This window comes from Carlito syrichta, unplaced genomic scaffold, assembly GCF_000164805.1.
Source record: "Carlito syrichta isolate Samal-C Ts95f unplaced genomic scaffold, Tarsius_syrichta-2.0.1 Scaffold135784, whole genome shotgun sequence".
Taxonomy (NCBI): Eukaryota; Metazoa; Chordata; class Mammalia; order Primates; family Tarsiidae; genus Carlito; species Carlito syrichta.
In genome coordinates this window covers 322,594-345,956 of record NW_007079880.1, presented here as the reverse complement: position 1 = coordinate 345,956, position 23,363 = coordinate 322,594, and the positions used below count along the sequence as shown (strand labels likewise).

The 23,363-nt window shown below is 49.9% G+C and overlaps 1 protein-coding gene across 1 annotated transcript; it reads left to right on the top strand.

The window, feature by feature from the left end:
• The first annotated feature begins 418 nt into the window (after positions 1-418).
• Positions 419-22,796, top strand: LOC103250989 (DNA dC->dU-editing enzyme APOBEC-3G-like). The gene is made up of 9 exons (XM_021708337.1): positions 419-447; positions 2,710-2,863; positions 4,673-4,961; positions 5,576-5,691; positions 8,386-8,471; positions 14,782-14,935; positions 16,465-16,753; positions 17,195-17,330; positions 22,688-22,796. The coding sequence occupies exons 1-9, from the start codon at positions 419-421 to the stop codon at positions 22,794-22,796; spliced, it is 1,362 nt and encodes a 453-aa protein (XP_021564012.1).
• The last annotated feature ends 567 nt before the right edge of the window (positions 22,797-23,363 follow it).

Genomic DNA, 23,363 nt, shown 5'->3' with positions numbered 1-23,363 from the left:
ACTGTGGGGTCTTTCTCCAGAGTGTGGACTCCTGTCCTCCCACCTGTTTCCTGGCCTCCTACCTTCAATGTTCCTCATGTCCAGAGTGACACTGTTATGGCCAGGGCTCACTTTTCCCATTGTCGGTCCTCAGAGTCCAGGTAGGACTCTTGCAGAGTAGGGAAATCAAAACCAAAAGTTGTCCAAAGACATGGCAGAGAAGTTTCTTGTTCTGTAAATGTGATGTGGGTGGCAGGAGTGGCCCAAGTTTGGGAAGGGGTGGGGCACAGTATCACTGACTCAGCAGCATCCCAGAGTCTCTGATGGCATATAAGGCTCCGGGGCCCTAGAGAATTTTGACGAGGATCACAACATCACACCAGGCACACGTGTCAGAAGAAGGAGGCCTCAGAACCAGAAGCCGTGAGGGGACTAGGACATGGAGGACAACCCAGAACCAAGACCCAGGTATAGGAGGCCTCTCAGAACTTCTCTTCTCCTGAGCCTCCTCCTAGAGCTTTTCCTCGGGGGCACTCAGTTCTCACCCTCTAACTCCTGGGAAATCTCCTCTCCTCTTGGTCCTCTCTCTGGACCCTGCTTCTCCCTCAGGAGGTCCCAGCTGTAGCCCCTCTCTGGTCTCTTGGCCAATGCTCTCAATTCTAAGTCTCCTCCTCCTGGGGCAGGTGTGAGGGAGCCTGTAAATCCTGGTGGATGACGGCAAGTGGGTGAAGATGGTTCAGGAGGGATCCTCTTCACTTGTCTTAAATTTACACCTGCAATTTCTTGCAAACTTACCGTATCTCCAGACCTGGGCTAAGCTCTTTCTATGTCCAACTGTTTTCTGTTTCCTTTTATGAGTAGTAGGGATTGCTTTTAGCACCATCTTGCTAAGAAGAATGGTCTTGTTTCCTTTTCCTGAGAAAATACAGTAGGAAGTGGCAGAACCCAGAATCACACTCAGGTCTATGCAAAACCAGAGAGACTGAGTTTCTCCTAAGGACAAATGGATTAGGGCTATGTTAGAATGCACAGTGAGGGTCTAAGAGAAGCCTGCAAAACAGAGCTAGGGTCTTCTGCCCAGGAGCCTGAGGTGCCCACCTGCCCTGAGAGACATCAGAGCAGGAAAACTGAGGCCAGGGCAGGACTGGACTCCCAGGGAAAATTTGTGGAGAGGGCGAGGGAGGGCAGGAGAAGGAGTCGAGTGAGGGGACAAGGGTATAAGTCACCGGGAGCATTGGGAGAAGGAGCTTCAGCAAAGGGGTTAGAGTCTTTGTTTCCTGAAGGCCACCAAGGAGGATTAAAGTTAGAAAACAGCAGCACCTCCAGGACCCTCTGGAATGTCCCTTCCCCCATGGACCACAGTCTTGGAGGGACAATCACCACTGTCACCCAGAGCCCTCCCAGGACAGGGGTGGGTTGGGAGTCAAGTTCAGCCCCTCAGGCCCCTCCCTGAAAGCAGGAATAGAGGAAAGAAAGCAACTAGAAAACATTTGCCAGGAGTGGGCCCTGGAAGGCAGTCCCTGGATCCTCCTCTGGGGTCTCCAGAGCAACAGGGTCAGGTTCTCTCCAAGACCTTCTTCTTCAGGTTTTCCCGGAACCCAGGAGCTCTCGCTTCCTGGACATCTAAATACCTGCTCTAGTGAGCATCCATGCTCATTCTGCTCCGATAAAGACCCTTGTAAGGATATACCCAGGGAAAGCCAAGCAAGATGGGCTCTGACTCTCCAACAAGAATGCAGGGGGACCTGGGTGTGCTTTGTGCCCGGTCGCAGAAAGCATCAGGAAGAAGCCACCAACCTGGAGACTAAGAGGACTCCATTCAAAATGCATAAGTGTCCCTGCAGCTCCAAGGAAGGGTGCAGACACTGAGATTAGCAGCCCTGCAGATTTAGCCTGTAGGGAGTGAAGCATATTTAACTCAGCAGAGTGTTCACTATTCTTCAATATGACGATGAAAAACTGATGGCTTGAAAGGGAAAAGGTGGGGTGTGGAAAGGGTAGTAAAAGGAGAGGGAGGCCGAGTCCTTGTTTCACAAAGATGAGAGCCCGGAGACTGATCGTGGTGGGGAGAAAGGGAAACAGTTGAAACTGAAGAAGGAGATGTTGCGAGACAGAAACTGGTGATATCCCTTTGACGGTATGCAAGTAAGAAGGACCAATTGAGTGGTGGAAAAATCTCCCTTTTCTTAAGGGATGTGGTAGAGCCCGTGAATCATCTGAAAAGAGGTCCCTGGCAATCTCTTTCCCCAATGGTTTCACTCAGGGGCATCTCGGCCCTGATGCTGGATGGGGTATGAGTTAATTCTGTAGACAGTAGGAAAAGACCAGTGGGGCCATCTCAAAGGGGCTGTAGGGCTAGCAGAGCCAGGATGGTGTGGATGGTGAGGCCGAGGGAGGAGATCCAGCTGTACCCATGGGAGGGGGTAGGGCCTCCCCAGAGGATCTGAGAAGACTATGCTTGTCTTGGGGAGACTCTGAAGGGGCCAAGGCAGCCCAGGGCTGTGCTGACTTCCCCATGAGCCCAGAAGTGGTCAGAGAGGGAGGCTCGGTGGCTCCAGCAAGTGAGCAGAAGCCTCTCCTCAGATGTCCCAGGATAGTGGGGAGCAGGAAAGTTGGTATATGAGGCACAGGGGAGTGACATGGGGGTGAAAAGGGAGGGAGGTGGGATGGAGGGTTAGGGAGTGTGGGGTGGTCTGATGAGGAGCCTAGGTCTTTGGGTTTCTCCCACAGACAGCAGATGGATCAAGACACATTCATTTTCAACTTTAATAATGACCCTTCAGTCCGTGGACGGCACCAGACCTTCCTGTGCTATGAGGTAGAGCACCTGGACGATGACACCTGGGTCCCACAGGACAAGTACTTGGGCTTCCTGCACAACCAGGTGACCAGACCAGCACATCACATCTAGGCTGGGCCCTCCACTCTGAGGAAATTCACCAGTAGAAGGTTCTCAGTGATGCATGTGTTATTCCTTAGAGTGTCTGTCCCCTAAGTGTTCTGCTACTCCACCCTGGGATTACCTGGGAGACTTTGGCTTCATGATTCTCCACTGTTGGGGACTTCCAGTCCTATGTCAGAAACCGGTCACGTGATCTTCAGCCCTGGGTCAGTAGCCCTGTGTTACCCCCTAGTGCAGGGTTCAGCCATCCCCTCCTGCTGTGCTCTGAGGAATCAGCAGCAGAGAAAAAGGGTTTGCACCAGGGCCAGTTGGTGTCCGGTCTCCCAACACCAAAGTGCTTCCTGAGGACCCTTCAGGATCCCCTCCCAGAAGCAGCCTCTCGCCAGGGGTATCTTTAGAGAAATGGGATTAGAGAACTCAGAACCTTCCTGACTTCACAGGGCCAAGATTTCCAAATGTCTGCTCCTGGACATCATCCTGGGGGAAGAGGGATTGAGGCAGGAGAGGAGGCAGGCAGGTCATCCTGGGATTCTGTCTCCCAGCATAGAACCCACAGGAAGGCAACGAGAACAGGCACCATGTCAGAATGTCAGGGACGGCCAGCATTTGGGGAGGAGCCAGGGCTGGATAAGCCACAGGGTGCCTGAGCTGGAGGGACATACTTCCCTGACACTGCTCAGTACAATCTCTGGCTGGAGATGCTGAATTCTGCTGACTTCACTCCTGGAAATGGGGACTCCTCTGGGCACTAGGAGCTAAGCTGATGCCTGGCAAGACCCACATCCACTGCTTGTAAGGTCCTGTCAAGGACACCAGTTCCCATAACTGCTTAACCAGTTGGACTGGCCCAGAAATAGCCCACAGCCCTTTCTCAGCACAAACTGTGTCATCCATTCCAACCTACTGTCTTCCTGGCAATGGTGTCTTGGGCTGGACTCATCCCTTCCATATCCCCTTTCCTTGCTGCACTGGTATCCTCTGGCTGGCTAGCTCCTATTCCTAGTGGACAATGCTTCACTCTACATTTCAGACAGTGGGCTTCACAGTGACAATTACCCCACGACTCAGGGACCTTCTCCTTTGGCATGAGTCCTGCTAGGACAATTTCCCCCCAGTCTTCTTTGTCAAAGGATGCCTTTTGGCCTTAGTCGATTTCACACTTGAGCTCAGGACACGTTATAGCACAGTTTAGAAACTTCTAGAAGTATGGGTCACAGATGGGGTGGTGGTAGGGAAACTGACAGGTAGGGAAAGTCAATCTCCATATGATGGGAGCACACGCAGCTCCTTGGCATCAGGCCAATGACCTTGGGGCTCAGCCCTCTCCTCCTCTCTCTTCTGGCTCTTATAGTCTCTCCCTGGGCTGAGTGTGTTGAAGGTAGTGATGTGGGGTGCAAATTCAAAGGGACCTCCAAATGCTCAGATTAACTACATTTTAATGTAAGATGAACATTGAAGGCAATCTCTTAAAAACTAAATTCAGTACAAAAACTTCATAATGAAGAAAATATCCACATTCTAACTGAAGATAGATAGTAACAGTGCTACCATGTGGAGTGTATTGAAGCTGAGACAAATTAAGAGTCATCACTCCTGATCTTGATTGTCATAGCTGATGTTTTTCATTTGGAATTTTTGCTTCAGTTTTTATATTTTGAATACTGCATGGAAATTCATTCATCTTGGTACCTGAGGTCCCAGCCCCTCTAATTCTGTGTGGAGGCCACGGCTCCCTGGCCTCTCCCTGGTCCAGGCCTTCCCTTCCTGTTCACACTTTGCTTTCTTTTCTAGCCTCAGAGTCGTAGCAATGCCTATTGTGCTTACCATGCAGAGCTGTGCTTCCTGGAGCTGGTTTCTTCTTGGCAGCTGGACCCTGCTCAGCGCTACAGAGTCACTTGCTTTATCTCCTGGAGCCCCTGCTCCAGCTGTGCCCAGGAAGTGGCTGCATTCCTGAAGAAGAACAGACATGTGACCCTGCGCATCTTGGCTGCCCGCATCTATGATTATTACCAGGGATATGAAGATGGGCTGCGCACACTCCAGGGGGTGGGGGTCGACATCACCGTCATGACCTCTGCAGGTGAGAATACAGCCTTGGAAAGAGGTGGGATGGAGTGATTGGGGCCAGGGAGAGGGCCCTGGGAAGTTACCAGAAAGGGGCGAGAGAGTCAGCGTCCTTGAGGGAAAGGCCTTGGTTGACTGACTACAGAGAAGATGGCGACACTCTGTGACCTAACGTTGGGGTCTATTGGAAGAGAGTCCAGGCAAGGATGTGAGGTCCTGGGGGAGAGGGAGGGAAATTGGTGGGAGGTAGAAGGACTTGGGGGCTTCCAGAAAGAAAGAGATGTGGACTGGCCCCAGTGTCTCATGTTTATAATTCCAGAATTTGAGGAGGCAGAGGAGGATCACTTGAGCCTAGCCTGGGCTACCTAGGGAGATTCCATTTCTACAAGTAAAATAATAATGATAACGATAATGATGATAATGAAATAAATAAAAGACTGAGTACTGGGCCGACTCAGATTCCGATGGGAGGAAAGAGTGACAAAGGAGCTGCGTCCCTGAGGGAGGGAGAAACAAAGGAGGGGACTGAAATTGGATGTCAGAAGTCTGTCCCTAAGAGTCATACACACCCTGGCTGCTTCCTGCCCACCTACGAAGGGAACTTGACTGATCTTCCCTGTCCCTTTTCAGAGTTTGGGCACTGCTGGAACACCTTTGTGGACCACCAGGGAAGTCCCTTTCAGCCCTGGGAGGGGCTGGATCAACACAGTCAAGTCATATGGCAGAGGATGCAGGACATTCTCCAGGTGAGAGCCTCCTCTCTCTGGCTGGAGCCCCATCCGTCTCCTCCCTCCTCCCTTCCCTCCCTGAGCTTCTCCTTCCCCTCTGCTCAGAGCCTCTTCTGAGTTACCTGCTCCCCCTGGGGCATCCATCTCAGTCCTGCTCCCCCACCCCCTGCCTTTTTTTGAGTTGTAGTTTCTCCGTTGCCTAGGCTGGAATGCAGTAGTACACTCACGGCCACCCCAGCACCGACCTGCTGGGTTCAGGCGATCCTTCCATCTCAGTCTTCCAAGTAGCCGGAACAACAGACATACGCTACCACGCCCGGCTCATTTTTTTTATTTTATTGTAGAGATGAGGTCTCGCCAAGTTGCCCAGGCTGTTCTCAACCCCGTGGGCTCAGGCAATCCCCTCACCTCGGCCCCCCAAAGTGCAGGGATTACAGGCTAGAGCCACCCTGCCAGGCCTTTCCCGCCCCTTTCTTCTCTCTGCCTCCTCCTGCTCTGTCACCTTCTGTGTCCCTCCTTTCTCTCCCTGTGATTGTAACTGTCCAAGATCTCTTCTGTGTCTGCTTTTCACTGTCCCACTCCCAGTTCCATCCAATTTCGCCTGCTCTTCTAGAATAAGAGAAATTGAACGATGGACGTCAGTATCTCTAAGGAAGTCAGGTGACCTGTGACAAAGAGCAGAATAAAACGCCTCTTTCAAGAAATGCAAACAGGCCACTCTCCGTGACCTCCAGCTCATCAACACAGACCAGCAAGGAGACCAACTCCTGAGACGTCGATTAAAAAAAATCAGAGGGAATTCCTATTCATTGAAAATGTGCGTTATGTTTCCAATATACAGTAGTAAGAGTATGCTCCACACTCTCAGAATGGTTTTCAATTTATTAATGAAATAATTATTTCAATTGTTTTAAAATCTAAACCAGTAAAATGAAATATGAAGAATTTTTTGAAGCCGGGCTCAGTGGCTCAGCCTGTAATCCCGCGCCTTTGGGAGGCTGAGGTGAATGGATTGCTTGAGTTCGCGGGTTCAAGACCCGCCTGGGCAGCGAGACCTCATCTCTACAATAAATCAAAAAATTAGCCGGGTGTGGTAGCGCACGCCTGTAGTTCCGGCTACTTGGAAGGCTGAGGCGGAAGGATCGCCGGAGCCCAGCAGGTCGAGGCTGCGGTGGCCAGGAGCGGCCACTGAACTCCAGTCTGGGCAATAGAGTGAGACTCCAACTCAAAAAAAAAAAAAAGAATTTTTTGTAATTATTTTCCTGTATCATTTTGTCCTAAATATCAAATTAAATAAATACATGCAAATTTGCAGCATCTTTTCTATTGTAGTGGATGTTAACATGATGAGGCAAAGGTCACACTAAATCCTTCTGATATGAGAAAACTGAGCTACAACCTTACAGGAAGGTCATCTAAAGTGATACCCAACCCTCAATGACAGTTCCATCATGCTGGCCATTCCTATGTGGAAGTGACAGACCACGCAAAAAGAGAAAAGAGAGAAGTAATTAAGCACGTTGAAAAGGAACCCCAAAAACACAATCAGCAGAAGCTGGCAGCAGTCCTGTCCCCACACCCTTTCGGATTCCACTCCCTAAAGAAGGAGCTAAGGAGGAGGCCATGGTTGAGACCCAGGACAGAAATCCTCCAGGGGAGGGTTCTGGCCTCCCTCTGTGCCTGTGGGGAGACTCTCTTTGGCTCTGGGCCTCTTGTTAGGAGGTCCTGCTTCGATATGAATCTTGCACAATGTGGTGCAGAAAATTTCTCTCCTGGCCAGATTTAGGACCAATTTATTTAAACATTTTTGTCTTAGTCCCTCATGCCATCAAATAAGTAGCTTTAAAAGGTGAAATTTTGGTGACATCCTCTCTTATTTGTAAAACTAGGAGGGGAAACAGATGACAGACCCGTCAGGGACAAACTCACAGCACACCTGGTGCAGATGATGCCATTCTGCGGCTGTTGACAGTGGAGACCCGGTTCCCAATTAGAGTAGCTGATCACTCGCAATGCTCCTCACACCCCTATCTTCCAGACCACAGCTGAGCCCTCTCCGCCCAGCACACCCCAGCATCTTTCCCTCCCACACCTGAAAGGAGCCGCCCTTTGCAGACCCCGGGTAGGGAAAGGAGGTCACAGTAAGGACACAGTCTGGCTCCTGTGAGTCGCCTGCACACATATTCTGGGCCTTTCCCTCCCACTTTCAAGCTTGTCCCTGGACATCCCTCCGTCACTTGTACCCAGAACCAAGCAGATGTCTGTAAATGTAACCAATGGACAAGATTCTGTCAGGACCCCCCGCCTCAGGAGAGCAGGTGCCAAGGGTGGGAACTGGGGAGCAGAAAGGAGGCAGCTGGAGCCCTGATGTGACCAACAGCCCAGGGTTGCTGAATCCTGGGTGTGGCTTGGTCCTACCTGCAGGAGGGTCTGGACATAGTCACTGGTCAGGTGGAGGGCTGCACAGCAGGGCCTGAGGCCCAACAGTCCTCAGCCCATGGGGGTCCTAAGAGAGGCTGGGGGGCGGGGGAAGAGCCAAGGTGGGAAGGTTGCGCTGAGAGAAGCCTTTCAGAGCCCCTGACCCACCTGCCTCCAGATGGACACTTAGGACCTAGGTGTCTTCTGAGCTCTTGGGCCCAGTACAGCCCCCTCTGCCGGATCCTGAGTTGACCACTCACCACCCTGCTTGCCCTCCTCCCTGTGGCCCAACAGGTGATTCCAGCAAAATACCTTATGGAGAAGGTCAAGTACACTGTCACAGTTGACATCCTCTTCAAGGGCCGAGTCCCTGGGCCCAGGTATCTATCGGGAAGTCACTGGGAAGTGAACTTTTCAGTCGTGGAGGCACTCTGGGCAAGGAGGGGCTTGTCTGGGTTAGAGAGAGGGAAACAAGCCTTGGCAGGGGTCATAGGCAGGAGTCCTTGCCAGGCGGAGACCTAGGCAGGGGAAGGAGGACGTGCCTGGGGTGCTGAATGGGGGGAACCCAGAGACTGAGAGCCAGACAAGAGGGAGTTGCCCCCGAGTTGGGGGCATAGCCTTCACCCACATGCAGCCCCCCAGGTCTCCCCACAGAAAGCTCTAGAGGGCTTTAGCTCCAGGGACACATTTGCTTGGGGTGGGGCATGTGATGCAGGTTGAAATGAGGGAAAGACTGTCACTCTGGGCAGCAGGAGACATCTGGAAAGGAGTGGGGAAGGACATGGGCTCTGCCCTCCAAGGATCCTGCAGGGCACAGAAGGTGACTGGGGACCAGGAGCAGAGCTGGTTGAATCAGGACAACACCCCTCTCCACGAAGGGCAACTCTTTGGGGACATGAGCAGGGACCAGGATCCTTTTGTGTCTGGGAGCCCTGATGCTGATGCAGGTGCCATCTCTGGCCAGGAGGGGTGTGCCTACCGTGGGCACCTCTGTGTGTGGGAACAGAGAAGTGTGGGCTCTAGTCAGATACACAACACACCCATGATGAGTTCACCCTGAACCACCTAAGGCTCAAATGGGGCTGACACCCACAGGGATGTTCTCTTGACTAGAAGGGATCAAGATCTGGGAGCACAGAAGATGGGAGGAGCCTCACAGCAGAGGGTGGTGCATCCTCTGTCTTTCTATGAGGAGTGGCAGCCACCAAGAACGCAGGAGACACTGAGCTGAGGTTTTCCACCCACCGTATGTGACAAGCCAGCCTGGGAGGACAAGGAACCCAGTGCTCTGTTCAGGTGGCCAGGACAGGACTGTCCCCAGGATGTGGACTACCTACATGGGATAGTTGGCCAGGGTCAGGGTGGTTAGCAGGATGGTGGCAGACCCCAGGGCTCACAGAACCATCACCTTCCAGGGTCAGGTGTGCTTGGGGAAGCAGTAGGACCCAGGGGAGGATGATGCCATACCTACCTCCAGGACTCCAGGGATGGCCTGGAGCAGCCCCACAACATCCCTTCCCCCCATTCCTCAGGGCCTGGGGTGGGAGCAAACAGCCGTAGCCCTTCAGAAGTAGGTGTGTGTCCCTGCATCACTCTGCTGGCTGGGAGGGCCTGGGCAAGCCTAGGAACCTCTTGAGTCTGCATGGTCTTCTCTGGGTAATGGGCATGAAACACTCCTCCACGCATGAGCCATCAATAGATGTGCTGATCCATAGGAGGGCTCAGGGCATCGGTCCCCTTCCCTCCCCAGGACCTGGAATAAAGACCCACCACACTCCATTCTCCATACTGCATGCCTGGCTGGGCCTGGATACAGTTGACCTCAGGGAGCCTAGACCAAACACACCTTGGGCAGGCCACTATGGAGGCTGAAGGGGTGGTTACCCTGGAACTGGTTCTCTGGGATTGCTGAGTCTTTCATGGGGCCTGCGTGTCCAGGATGTCGACACACTTGTCCTCCCTCCTGTCCCATGGCCTCCACCTTCCAGGTCCCTGCTGCCCAGAGTGACCTCATTGTGGCCAGATTTTGTTTTCCCTTGGTCAGTCCCCAGGCATCTACGTAGCGCTGTTGTCAGAGTGGGGAAATCAAAACTAAAACTTGCCTTACAACCCAAAGGGTGTGGCAGGGCAGAGAACTTCCTTGTTCTAAGAATTTCCTTGTTCTGAGATACCAATAAGGGTTCATGACTTGTATTCCAAATGCGCTGTGACAGTATCACTGACTCACCAGTTTCCAGATCCTGCAGACTATATATAAGGCTCCTGAGTCCAAGGAGCATCCTAGAAAGGACCACAGACACTCATGCTGTGATGGTGTCAGAGGTGGAAGGACACTGAACCAGGGACCAGGGACTAAGACGAGAGGCCAGCCCAGAGCCGAGGCCCAGGTACTGTCAGTCTCTCTGCTCCGGAGCCTCCCCCTGGCACTTTCCAGGTGGTCACTGGCCTCCTGCCACCCAAGGGCTCCTCTCCTCTCTTCTTGACCTTCTGTCTGGGTCTGGCTTCTCCCTCCGGGTCCCTGCTTGGGCTCCAGCCCTACTCTCTCAGCTGATACTCTCCATCTCCTGGGGTGGATGTGAGAAAGCCAGCAAACCCTGGTGGGTGATGGATGGCATCAAGCCTAGTGGGTAACGATGGCTCAAGAGGGATCCTCACTCTTGTCTGACATTAACATCTGCCATTTCTTGCAAACCTACCATGTCTCCAGACCTGGACTAGGCCCTTCCCATGCCCAATCCCATCCCCTTTAACCTAATAGGAGCAGCAAATGGCTCCTAGCAGTGCTTTGCTATGAGCAAATGTCCTTGTCTCCTTTTCCTGAGAACACACAGAAGGAAGTGGCAGAACCCAGATTCATGCTTGGGTCTGTGCAAAACCATAGAAAACGATGATGTTCTTCTAAGGACAGGCAGATTAGGGTCATGTTAGGATGCACAGCGAGGGTCTAAGAGAAGCCTGTAAAACGGAGCTGGGGTCTCCTACCCAGGAGCCTGAGGTGCCCTCCCAGCCTGAGAGGCATCGGGAGAGCTGAGGCCTGGGCAGAGCTGGACTCCCAGGAGAGATGTGTGGAGAGAGCGAGGAAGGGCAGGGCTGAGGGCAGGAGAAGGGGGAGCAAGAGCATGAGTCACCCGGAGTGTTGGGGAAGGAGCTTCAGAAAGGGGTCAGAATCTCAAAGGCGTCCTCTTCCCCCCTTTACTGAGGCTTTCTCCTGAAGACCTATGCTTTCTGTTTCTTTCCTGGAAGCCCCGGAGGCAGAGAGGTTCATGTATCCTGGTATTAGAGGGTCAGACACAAGTGCTTTCAGGTAGAGAACGTGCACACCCAGTCAACATGAAGTTAGAACAGAGTAGTAGATAATGTGACATACATTAACTAAAACATTTGAATACGTAACCGGCCTCCTGTATTTTATTTGCTGGTCCTGGACACCCTGCTAGTTGGGGTGCGGGGAATCAGCACAGGAAGGAAAGCAGCCAGTGAGAGAGCTGGGACATACTTCCTCCTGCAGGGAGACCCGGAGCTTCCCAGCAGACACATGCATCAGCCTCAGTCCACCCAGGCCAGGCTAGCTGGCTCCTGACCGCCAGTGTTGGCCTCATTGGTGGAGATTTGCTCCTGGGCAAATCTCAGCTGCTCAGCTGGGCCAAGGCTACCGGCAGCTGGAGAAGGTCCTTCATAAAGAGATGCAGGCCTGAAGCTGGCCTCAGAAGGAGAGTGGGAAGTGGCCAGGACAAGGGCCAGGGATCAGCATCCGCCACACTGAGGGAGGCACTGCCCAGTCAGCGCTTAATGTGGTCCCTTCCTGACCTGGTCTCCATTGGCCCCTGATCTGGCCCCAGCTTTCTGTGCTGGTGGTCTCAAGTCTTGACATCCGGGTCCTACCTCCTCTGCAAGAGAATATGGGGTCCTCTTCCTCCCTTCACCAAGGCTTCCTCCTGAAGACCTGTGCGTTCTGTGTCTATCCTCCTGCTCATTTCAACACACTTGACACTGTGCCTGGATAAAAGTGTCCTGACCTTCCCAGAAGAGTTTCTTCTCTCTGTTCATGATTCAATTACTGGGGCCATGGGAGGAGCAAGTTCCATCTGCTTCCATATCTGGACATACAGCCTAAGGTCCCCACTGCCTGGAGGTGGCATCTGAGGGCCCAGGTCTGAACTCTTTGGTGGACATAACAGGCTGGGTTGGGTTCTGGATACCTCGCAGCTCTAAAGCATGGGCAGGGCCTTGTATATAGTAGGCACACAATGTTTGTTGATGGAAAAGTCATTAGAGGTGGAATGTGAGACCTTGACTGGAAATGGTATGCCTGATTTCCCTTACTGATTCTCATAGGAGACGGATAACAGCCAGGATTACTGGCTGGGGCTGATGGCCACTCACTCTGTGCTGGGCCCTGTTTCCAGTGCTCCACAGACCCTGCATTGATTCTTACACAGAGAGGAGCAGGGCATCAAGGCAAAGATGTTTCCTAAAACATTTCACAAACCAAAGACTTCAAAACAGCAATGAAATCCCAAAGGAGACAAATATGAATTTTAAAAATTTATATAAACAAAGACAGAGTCAATATCCAAGGTAAAGGACTTGTAGAAGAAACATATTATCTTGAAAACAAAGGCGAGGGAATTGGCAAAGAGAAAATTAGAAAATTGTCAGAACTGAAGGGAAATGGGAAACATCAAAATTAAAAGGCCGGCAGAGAGCCTCCAGGAGGACAAGAATGGGATTGAATCCCATGCAACTGCCAATGCTCCGTCTTGTTGACCTGTAAAAATGCAGTTTCCCATGGTTCCTAATAAATGCACATCGAGACCCATCTTTGTGGCATTTCATTGCAGGAACAGTTCTTAAAGCCATCACAGCACAAAATGGGGACCCTCCAGGATGAAGCGGATGTCACACTTCTCACTGGCTCAAGGATGTGTGAAGACAGCACAGCAACACATCCCATCTTCTAAGGGGAAGCCATGTCTGTCCACACTTCCACAGCCAATGTAACAAGCGCAGTCGCAGAACTGAGTTGTGTTTGGACATGTGAGACCTGAGCTCCGGTCTTCCCACACTTCTGCTGAGGGTCTATGCACTCCAGAAGGACAGGGGTCACCTCAGAGGGAAGATGATGGTGACCCAGGAAACCACAGCCTCACCCCAACGGTAAATCAGGGAAGGCCCTGAATGGCAGCTGTCTGCTGGCCTAGAGCTGCCATTCAGACACAGGAGGTGCCAGGACTCTGGGAAGACAGGTGCAGGAAAGGCATATTCAATGGGCCACGGAGGAAGATTGAAGCTGGGAAAGTGAGGCCACGATGAAAGCACAGATCCAAGACCACAGGGAAGGACCACTGGTGGGAGCTGGTTGTGACAGGAGCTGGTGTCAAGTCCTTCCTCTGGCCACAGGTGCCCTCCCAGGACAAGGGTGAGTTGGGAGCCAAACTCAGCTGCTCTGGTTCCACCCTTAATGCAACTAGAAAGCATTTGTCCCAGAAGTGGGCCCAGAAAGACAGTCTCTGGATCATCTTCTGGGGCCTCTAGAGCAACAGGGGCAGGTTCTCTCCAAGGCCTTCTCCTTCAGTTTTCTCAGAACCCGGGAACTCTTGCTTCTTGGATATCTAAATATCAGTGAACGTCAAGTGCTCATTCTGCCTCCATAAAGACCCCTGTAAAGACACATCCAGGGAAAGCTATGCAGGATGGCTCTAGCTCTCCAACAAGGATGCAGGGGGGCCTGGGCATGCTTTGTGCCTGGTAGCAGAGAGCATCAGGAAGAAGCCACCAAAACGGAGATTAAGAGGACTCCAGTCAAAATGCATAAGCGACACTGCAGCTCCAAGGAAGGATGCTCTCAGCTTGGTTGTGTGGACACTAAGATTTGCAACCCGGCAGCTATAACCCGTAGGGAGTGAAGCCTGTTTAACTCAGCAGAGTGCTAGCTGTTCTTCAATGTGACAATGAAAAACTTACGGTTCTGAAGGGAAAAGGTAAGGGGTGGAAAGGAAAGGAAAAGGAGAGGGAGGCTAGGCTGCATCCTACAAGAGTCCAGAGACTCACTGTGGTGGAAAGGGAAACAGAGTTGAAGCTGAAGAGGAATGAGATGTGAGTTACAGAACGGTGACTTCCCTTTGAGGACATGGAAATAAGAAGAAAGATAGAGTTGGAAATTCTCTACAACGATAAGGGATATGGAAGACCTCATGCATCATCTGAAAAGAAATCCCTGCCAGTCTCTTTTCCCTGGTGGCCCCACTTAGGAGCATCTTAGCCCCGTGCTGGGTGGGGTGTGAGTTAACCCTGCAAACAGGAGGAAAAGCCCAGCAGGGTCACCTCTAGCAGGGGCTGTGGGGCTAGCAGAGCCAGGATGGGGCGGATAGTGGAACCCAGGGAAGAGACCCAGCTGTACCCCAGGGAGAGGGGTGGGGTCTCCTCAGAGGGTCTGAGCAGACTATGCTGATCCTAGGGAGACCCTGAAGGGACCAAGACAGTCCCAGAGCTGTACTGACTTCCCGATGAGCCCAGAAGGGGTCAGAGAGGAAGGTTCGGTGGCTCCAGAAGTGGGCAGAAGTCCCTCCTCTGACAGGTGACTCTGGATGTGGGAGAAGGAAGGGAAGGAGTATGAGGTGCAGGGAAGGAGTAGGGGAATAGTCCTGAGAGGAGTCTTAGACATTTGGGTTTTCCTGTCCTTGTCTACAGATACCTGATGGATCAAAACACATTCACTCGCAACTTTATCAACAACCTGTCAGTATCTGGGCGGCGTCAGACCTTACTGTGCTATGAGGTGGAGCGCCTGGGCGGTGACATCTGGGTCCCACTGGACCAGCTCAGGGGCTTTCTACTCAGCCAGGTGACCAACCCAGCCACCCGCCTCCAAGCAGGCCCTCTCAATAAAGAGGCCTTCACATAGAGAAGGTTCTCAGTGGCACATGTGGTGTTCCACAGTGTCTGTCATCTGAGGGTCCTACAAACTGCTGCTGCTTGATCCTGAGCTCACCTGGGAGACTTTGACTTCATGATTCTCCATGACTGGGGACTTCCAGTCCCATGTCAGAAACTGGCCCCATGGTCCATGGTCCTGCACCATTAGGCCAGTGTCACCAACAACTCCAGGCCTCAGCCACCACACTTTCACTGTGCTCTGAGGGGTCAGGAGCAGAGGAAAAGGGTCTGTACCAGGGCCAAGTGGTGGTGTCACATCTCCCAATGCCAAGGTGCTTCCTGAGGACCCTCCAGGATTCCCTCCCAGAGGCAGTTTCTCACCAGGGACGTCTTGAGAGAAGTGGGATTGGAGGACTCAGGGCCTCCGTGATTTCACATGGCCAAAATTCCCAAGTGTCTGCTCCTGGGTGTCATCCTGAGGACAGAGGGACTGAGGCAGGAGAGGGGGAAGGGTGTCTGTCCTTGGGATTCTGTCCTGACAGGGCAGAGCCCACAGGAAGGCCAGGAGAACAGGCACCATGTCAGGATGTCAGGGATGGCCAGCATCTGGGGAAAGGCTGGGACTGGCCAGGCCTAGACTTGACCAGTCCTGGTTACACCTCCCATCCTCTTGGCACTGATGACCTCAGCCTGAGTATTTCCCTGTCCTTAGTAGAAACCTTTCACTCTGCAGCTGGAGCAAATCTCCATAATCCTATGGGCCACAACAGTGACAATCACCGTATGACCAGGGACCTTTCCCCTTTTAGGATAAGTCCTGCTGGCTCCCCTTGACCTTACTCTTCCCTGCATGACTTGAGTCCATGTCATCCTTTGGCCTAGTACAAGATTAAGTCCAAGGCAGAAGTCTCTAGAAGAATTGCTGCAGAAGTAGGGTTGGGGCGAGGGAGTAGATGGATATGGGGTCAGTCTCCCCATGAAGTAAGCACACCCCACTCGTGGGCACCAGGGCAATGACCTTGGGGCTCAGTTGGCTCCTACTCCTCCTCCTCCTCCAGCCCTGCAGCCCCTCCCTGCCCAGCACTCCTGGGGTGAGGATCCTGAAGCCACTGACCTCAGGCACGAAATTAGAGGGGATTCCAAATGCTCAGTAATCAGAGAAATCATGTGATAATGTAGGATAAAAATATTTAATGCAATATTTTAAAAATCAAATTTAATACAAAACTCTAGGATGAGCAATACATGACATTTTAAATGAAGATAAATTGGTGTTAGCACTGTGCTAAAAATATTCAAGCCGATACAAATAAAAAGTCATCATTCCTAATATGTCAGTTTTTAAATGGCTGATATTTTGTCAATCTTGCATGGAAATTCGTTCATCTTGGTACCGGAGGTCCCAGCCCCCTGTAATTTTGTGTGGAGGCCCCATCTCCCTGGCCTCTTCCTAGTCCAGGCCCTCCCTACCTGTTCACACTTTGCTTTCTTTGCTAGGCTCGGGATGTCCTCAATTATTATCAAGGTCGTCATGCAGAGCCTTGCTTCCTGGACCTGGTTTCTTCTTGGCAGCTGGACCCAGCCCAGCACTACAGGGTCACCTGGTTTATCTCCTGGAGCCCCTGCACCAGCTGTGCACAGGCAGTGGCTGCATTCCTGAGAGAGAACCGACATGTGACCCTGCGCATACTGGCTGCCCGCATCTATGATTATCACCAGGGATATGAGGAGGGGCTTCGCACACTGCAGAGGACAGGAGCCCACATTGATATCATGACCTTCAAGGGTGAGAATAGAGCCTTGGGGTGGGGTGTGCTTGACCAGGAAAAGGGCCCAAGGAAGTTACTAGAAAGTGGTGAGAGGGTCGGCATCCCTGGGAGAAAGGTCTTGGTCAGTTGTCTGCAGAGCTGATGGCAACACTTTTGGACCTGACTTTGAGGTCTATTGTAAGAGACGGTCCAGGCCAGGCGGTGGGATACTGAAGAGGGGATGGAGGGTGGTTGGAAATAGAAGAAATTGGGGCTTCTAGCAAGAATCAGAACTCAGTTGACTCAGATTCCCATAGAAAGAAAGAATTTGATGAAGGAGCTACATCCCTGGGGGAGGGAAAGACAAAGAAGGAGACTGAAATTTGGATGGGAAGGTCTGTTCCTAAGAATCATACACCCTGAATGCCTACTGTCCACCCACAATGGGAGCTTGATTGATCTCCCCTGTCCCTTTTCAGAGTTTGGACACTGCTGGAACACCTTTGTGAACCACAAGGGAAGTCCCTTTAAGTCTTGGACTGGGCTGGATCAACACAGTCAAGCCCTAAGGAAGAGGCTGCAGGACATTCTTCACACGATGGCCTCCTCCCTCTGGTTGGTTCCCCATCTCCCTCCTCCCTCCTTCTTCCCTTTCTTTCCCTGGGCCTTTCTGTCTCCTCTGTTCAGAGCCTCCTCTGAGTTACCTGCTTCTCCCAGAAGTGTCCGTCTCAGTCCCGCCCTTTCCTCCTCACTGCCTCCCCCTGCTCTGTTTCCTTCTGTGTCCTCCCTTCCTCTTCCTGTCATTGTAAATGTCCCCAGACCTTTTCCCTGTGTAGCCTTTCCACTGCCACACCCTCTGCTCCATACAATTTCACCTTTCAAGAAAGGCAAACAGGCTGTTCACCATGACCTCCAGTTCATCAACACAGACCACCAAAGCAACTACTTCCTGAGTGCAAAGTCTGACAATTAAGTTTGTGAACTTATCAAAGAAAAAGTGCTACATACCTCATTGTTGAATATCACTACAGTCACCTTCAAAGTACTCTTTTTTGGGAAGCTATGCACCAATGCCTGTGCCTAGTCCATTCGTCAAAGAAATTTTGGAACTCTTTTTCTGGAATGGCCATCAGATGTCCTTAATGTCCTTGATGTCCTTAATGTCACCAAAATGTCTTCCTTTCAATATTTCCTGAAAAGAGGTCATTTTGGTTATATTAGAACAGTCATTTAGAAAAGACTTAAAAACTTGTATTCTTTTGTAGCTGAATTAGACTAAACATAGCCACTTGGATTCAAAAGTGTATATTTTTCCTATGCACCCTCCTCCCCTTCTCTTCTCCCAGCACAATCTTGCCCAGCTGGCCAATCTTATGTAGTAAGCTATTGCAGGTGCTAGTCTCATCTGTAAAATACTGATATCTAACAGGCAGTTCAGAATTTCTTGCTTTCTAGGTTTTCACTAAATTTTTTGGTTATTTTATGTATTCTGAATATTATTTTAAAGTTATTTATGAAAGGTAAAAAGAAACTAATAAGTAGGAAAGAGAAATGTAAAGAAAGTTATGGATATGAAGGTGTATTTTTGGTGAGGAAAGTTATAAAGAAAAGAGAATAATTCTGTATGTGAAAGGATTTTGTATAATACAATTTTGTCCTGAAGTAAAATGACTGGTTATTTAGGAAAGAGGAAAATATAGGGCAAAACAGAGTCCAAGCATGTTATCGGTGGTATGTGTGAGCTGTAATAAGGTCCATGAAGGGGAATTTATGAAAGGAAACGTGTATATAATTAAGTTGGTTATAACTTTCTTTTCTCCAGTTCTAACTGCTGTTATACTTTGAAAGGTTTTTAATTACGTTGGAAAACTGAGCTTTGAAAGGATAATAATGTTTACATCCATGTAACTTTTGGTATTGTTTTTGAGGTTTACTGCCTTGGATAAATGAATAGCTATTATTTTTACAGTAATCTGTAATTCTATGTTAGTAAAATGTTCTGAGCCTGTTACATCTCTAGTAAATGCTCTATTAACTAATTCTTGTGCTATTAAGCTACAAGGCTTTGACTCCTGGGACTGGAAAAAAGTGATTCTTGCTAAATCCCACTAGTCAGGGCCTTATCCCACCAGTCAGGTCCAGGAGAAGGTGACAATCAAAACAAACTGCCTTTATAAAACATAGGGCTAAAAATTAAAGTTATTCAATCTCTCTGTGCCTAGGGACTATTGCAAAAGAGGTGAGCTTGTGAAATTGTAAGGACTAACTTTTGAGAGATAAAATTAATTGAGTTGTCTACAAATTAAGCATTAATATCAACAGCACCTTGGTGAAGGGTCAATGTCGGAGACCCTGGTTTCCTTGATGTGTTGGTTTGTTCTTTAGCAGAGAACTATAAAAGTTATAATAAGTTTATAAAAATATTTTGCTGTATGTTATAGAATAATCAGATTTTCTTGTTGGTTGTGCTTTTAATGGTGACTGTCTTGAAACTTTTGCTATTTACAATTAGTGTTTTTAATTTGTGACCGACTAAAGGATCTTGCTGGATGACTTTGACTTACTCTTGTGCTGCAAAGTTGGGGGAATCAAATTGAAGTCATATCTTACACCTAGGATGAGCATCTGACCACACTTCTGACCACACCTTGACTTTGAGCTGGCCCACTGCCACCTGCCTATGATTTAGGAATGCACCTGGGATCTGACTGGTCTCCAGTGTAAAAACTAAGGCAGGCATCCTCCAGGAACATTGAATTAGGCCAAACCTCATGAACTCTGAAATAAGTCTCATCTTTACACCTGTCACTATGTTATCTTCATATGTCTATTGTAAATGCGATACCCCATACAGGAAAAGAAAACACCAAAATTAAGGGCCTGGATCATAATAACCTATGATATAAAGCCAATCCAGGATGGTTTTTCAGACTAATCTCAAACCTCACTCCCTCTTGCTTTTAAACAATTAGCTATAAAATCAAGCCAAACTATGTCCTTTCCCCTTAATCTAACATCACTGAGGTGGAGACTACTGTCACCAAATGGACAATTCTAGGAATATGCTTCTTAGCTCCATGGAGCCTTGCCAGGTAAACAGAATAGATAACCCTAGGAAAGAGCCTTCTTAGCTCTTTGGAACTTTGCCAGGTAAATGGAATAGATAGCCCCAAATGAACCTTCCTACTGACATGGGACCTCCTGCTCTTAAGAATGATGCTTAACCAATGGGAAAAATGAGGACTGAACTTGACCTTTTTGCCATACCCGATATCCTAACTAAAGACTTGGAAAGTCACTGCCTAATAAGAACTCACTAAAAGGGTTTTATTACCCTATATACTAACCTTGTTTTCCAACCTGACTCTGGCATAGCATCATATAATACATTAAAAAAAAAAAAAACGAAAAATCCCATGATAGAAATCATGGGTGTAAATGACAGCAAGGAATGTTATAGGCTGAAAAGAGGCAATTTTGGTTATATTAGAACAGTCATTTAGAAACTTGTATTCTTTTGTAGATGAATTGAGCTAAATGTAAAAGCCATGTGAATTCAAAGTGTACACTTTTTCTGTTCATCACTCCCCATGTCTACTGCTTCTCCTTCTCCACTCCTTGCCTGACTGACCAATTTTATCTAGTAAGCCATGGGTGCTAAAGAAGAAACAGCCAGGCAAGCCAGACCACTTAATGATGAGGAAAGTGGCCCAAGACCAACAGGAATGTGTCTGAAAGCTTGGAGTGGGCATTTCCCACCTCCCCTCCATCTGTGAATAAAAGGACAACAAATTGCTATAGGCCAGGGCTCAGGGACTAAAAGATTATTGCAATTATGTTTTAAAACAGTTTACAGTTTATCATCTTAAATGTTATGATTTTCCCTTCCTTCCAAATATTGCAATTGCCTCCCCTGCCTCTAAAAAAACTGTAAAAGTACATATTGTAAATTTCAAAATGTTATCTAAAATGTCAACATGACCAGGAGACTTTGTGTCACATCAATAGTCACAAATCAGAAATTTTTAATGTAAATCTTGAGTCATGCTAAAACTGCATGTAGACATCAAACTCAGGGTGGGTGGAGGGCTGTGAATGTTGGATATAAATACTGGAATGAATTTGTGTTGCTCTGAGTGGGTTTTTTGGCAATGATGCCCACCTGTCTCCCTATAACCTGATAATAGAAATTAAACATTCCCTTTTCTCCCAGTCTCTGCCTCTCGTATCTTAACTGGCCATGAGGGATAGCAGCCAATTTGTTGGATCAGGCTGTAACACTTTATTTTTGGGTAAAGAAAAAAGTCACTGGGGGCCAGATAGGGTGAGTAGGGGGGGTATTCCAATACAGTTATTTGTTTACTGGCTAGAAACTCCCTCACAGACAATGCTGTGTAAGCTGGTGTGTGGTCATGAGGCAAGAGCTCCTTTGGGGCCATTTTTGCACACACCTTTCTCCTGCCAAGATTTTCAGTTAAAATTTTCTTAACTGTTTCTCTATCAACATCTATTTGGTCTGTCAGGCTTCTCACAGTCAGCCAACAATTTTGACGCACAATTTGACAAATTTTGCCATGTTTTCATCAGTTCTGCTCATTACTGGCTGTTCTGAACTCTCTTCATCAGTGATGCTTTCTCTCCCCTCAGAAAAATGTTTAATCCGTTTGTACACTGTCATTTTCTTCATGGCATTATCCCCATAAATTTGGGCTAACACGTTCCCAATTTCACCTCCACTCTTGCCAAGTTTAATAAATTTAATGTTTGTTCGTTGCTCTAATTCAAGCTCCAACATTCTCATGATGGTACACAAAAACATGCAACGAGAATGAACGCCACTCAGCAAGACACTGCCACATGTTGACATGAATGCAACTGTGAGACACTGATATTCCCAGGTTATGAAACTTTACTGAGTTGTTTGTACAGTGCTGCCGACATAAGTGTACAGTGGCAAGTTCGCAAACTTAATTGTCAGAATTCATAGTCCTAGTGGCAAGTTTGCAAACTTGTCAGACCTCACAGTCCTAGGGAAGCTGAGCCCAGCAGCAGGAGACTTAGAAAGCAGACAGAGCCCAGGGCCAGGGCAGAAGGAGTCAGGGCTGGCTTCAGCTCTGGGTCTGTCCCAGGCCTTCCACAAGGGCTCCTGGCTCTGTGACCCGTGGGACATTTGTCTCATTACAGCAGGTGCCTCATACCTCATGATGTCCTGTGGGGCCTCAGGAGTCAAGTATATGACTAAGAAGGGGCCTCACACACAGCTGCTCCTGGGCAGAAAGGACTCACTGCTCTCCTGGCCAGACACACACACACACACACACACACACACACACACACTAACAGTCACACAGAGTGACAAAAGACACATCATCGGGTTATCCAGACACACTCAGACACCTCCTCAGCTCTGCTCCACTTAGAGAATTTCAGCATCTCCTGTGGAGTGGGGTGGGTGCCAGAAGGCCTGGTCATCACGTTCCCTCCTTTACTTTTGTTTCCTGACCTGCCTCCCCTTCATGCCAGCAAGTGACCTAAAAATATGCAATCCTTCTGGCCAAGGGGACAGAAAAACTGAGGCTTCACCCTGAGGAAAGAGTCCTCAGTTAGCAATTTCAGAGGGCAGGATCCCGGAGACCTGGTCCCACACCCCAGATCCCCTTTCTCAGGGCTTGGGCTTCTCTGGCCATGTCTCTAGGACTCTATCTCCAAGCTTTGTCTGGGACTTGCAGGTCCTATGAGGGGACCATATAAACACTAGGAGCACTGTGGAGCCCCTGGTTGAGAACTGGCAGCCTGGCATCCTTCTTCACTCGAGGGAGGGCAGGGCCCCTGCAGTGACCGAGCTGGGACCCCCTACAGAGAAGCAAGGACCCCAGACCCAGGTGGTAGATCACTCTGGTCGCAGGGTCCTTCTCCTGGTCTGTCCCTCTGACCAGTCTGACTCCTGCTGGGTACCCTTACTGTCCTCACAGGGACCAGAGCGAACCCAAGAAGCCTATACCCTCTCAGGAGGTGACACTCCCTGAGTCCATCCCACCTTCACATGGGAACAGGTTCCGTCTTGTCAAGAGACCTTCCTAGGCTCTGATGGAAACTCTTGCAGAACCTGGAATTATTTCACCTCATTCACCTGAGGTTGTTCACTCAATGTTCCTGAGGCAGACATGGGGGAGGGGCTGCCATTCCCGAGATAGGGCAGGATCTCCTGCTGTCTTCACCCAGGTGACTTAAGGAGGTGCTGGCTCTCGCCTCTGCCACCTGAGGACTGATTTGGGGCCCAAGTTCACCCCCAGGCTTCATCGATGCTTTGTAGAATCGTGCCCTGGCCCCAGGAGGACTGGGAAGGGATTTGTGGTTTCTGAGTCTTTGCTGCCCCCAAGAAAGTCAGGCTCTAGTGGCCTGGGAGAGGTAGATGAAGACCGTTGGGGCACCTGCAGACAGTACAGCAGTCCCTAGGGTACTCACCTTGCAGTTCCAGGTTGTGGCACTTATGAGAGTTGCTGTGTCCAGGGCTGGAGTGAAATGGTCACTCACTCACTGCTGGCACATGGATGTCAGAAGCCCAGACAGTGGCTCTCCCATCCACCCTCTGCCAACAGAGCTTCCCGGTCTCCCTCTGTGCCTGTAGGGAGACCCTCCCCTCCTCCT

Bases quoted from the DNA above. Each gene is read 5' to 3' on its own strand.
- LOC103250989 (XM_021708337.1), top strand. From the start codon at position 419: ATGGAGGACAACCCAGAACCAAGACCCAG. The intron at 448-2,709 runs GTATAGGAGGCC...TTTCTCCCACAG, and splicing joins AACCCAGAACCAAGACCCAG to ACAGCAGATGGATCAAGACA. The intron at 5,692-8,385 runs GTGAGAGCCTCC...GTGGCCCAACAG, and splicing joins GGATGCAGGACATTCTCCAG to GTGATTCCAGCAAAATACCT.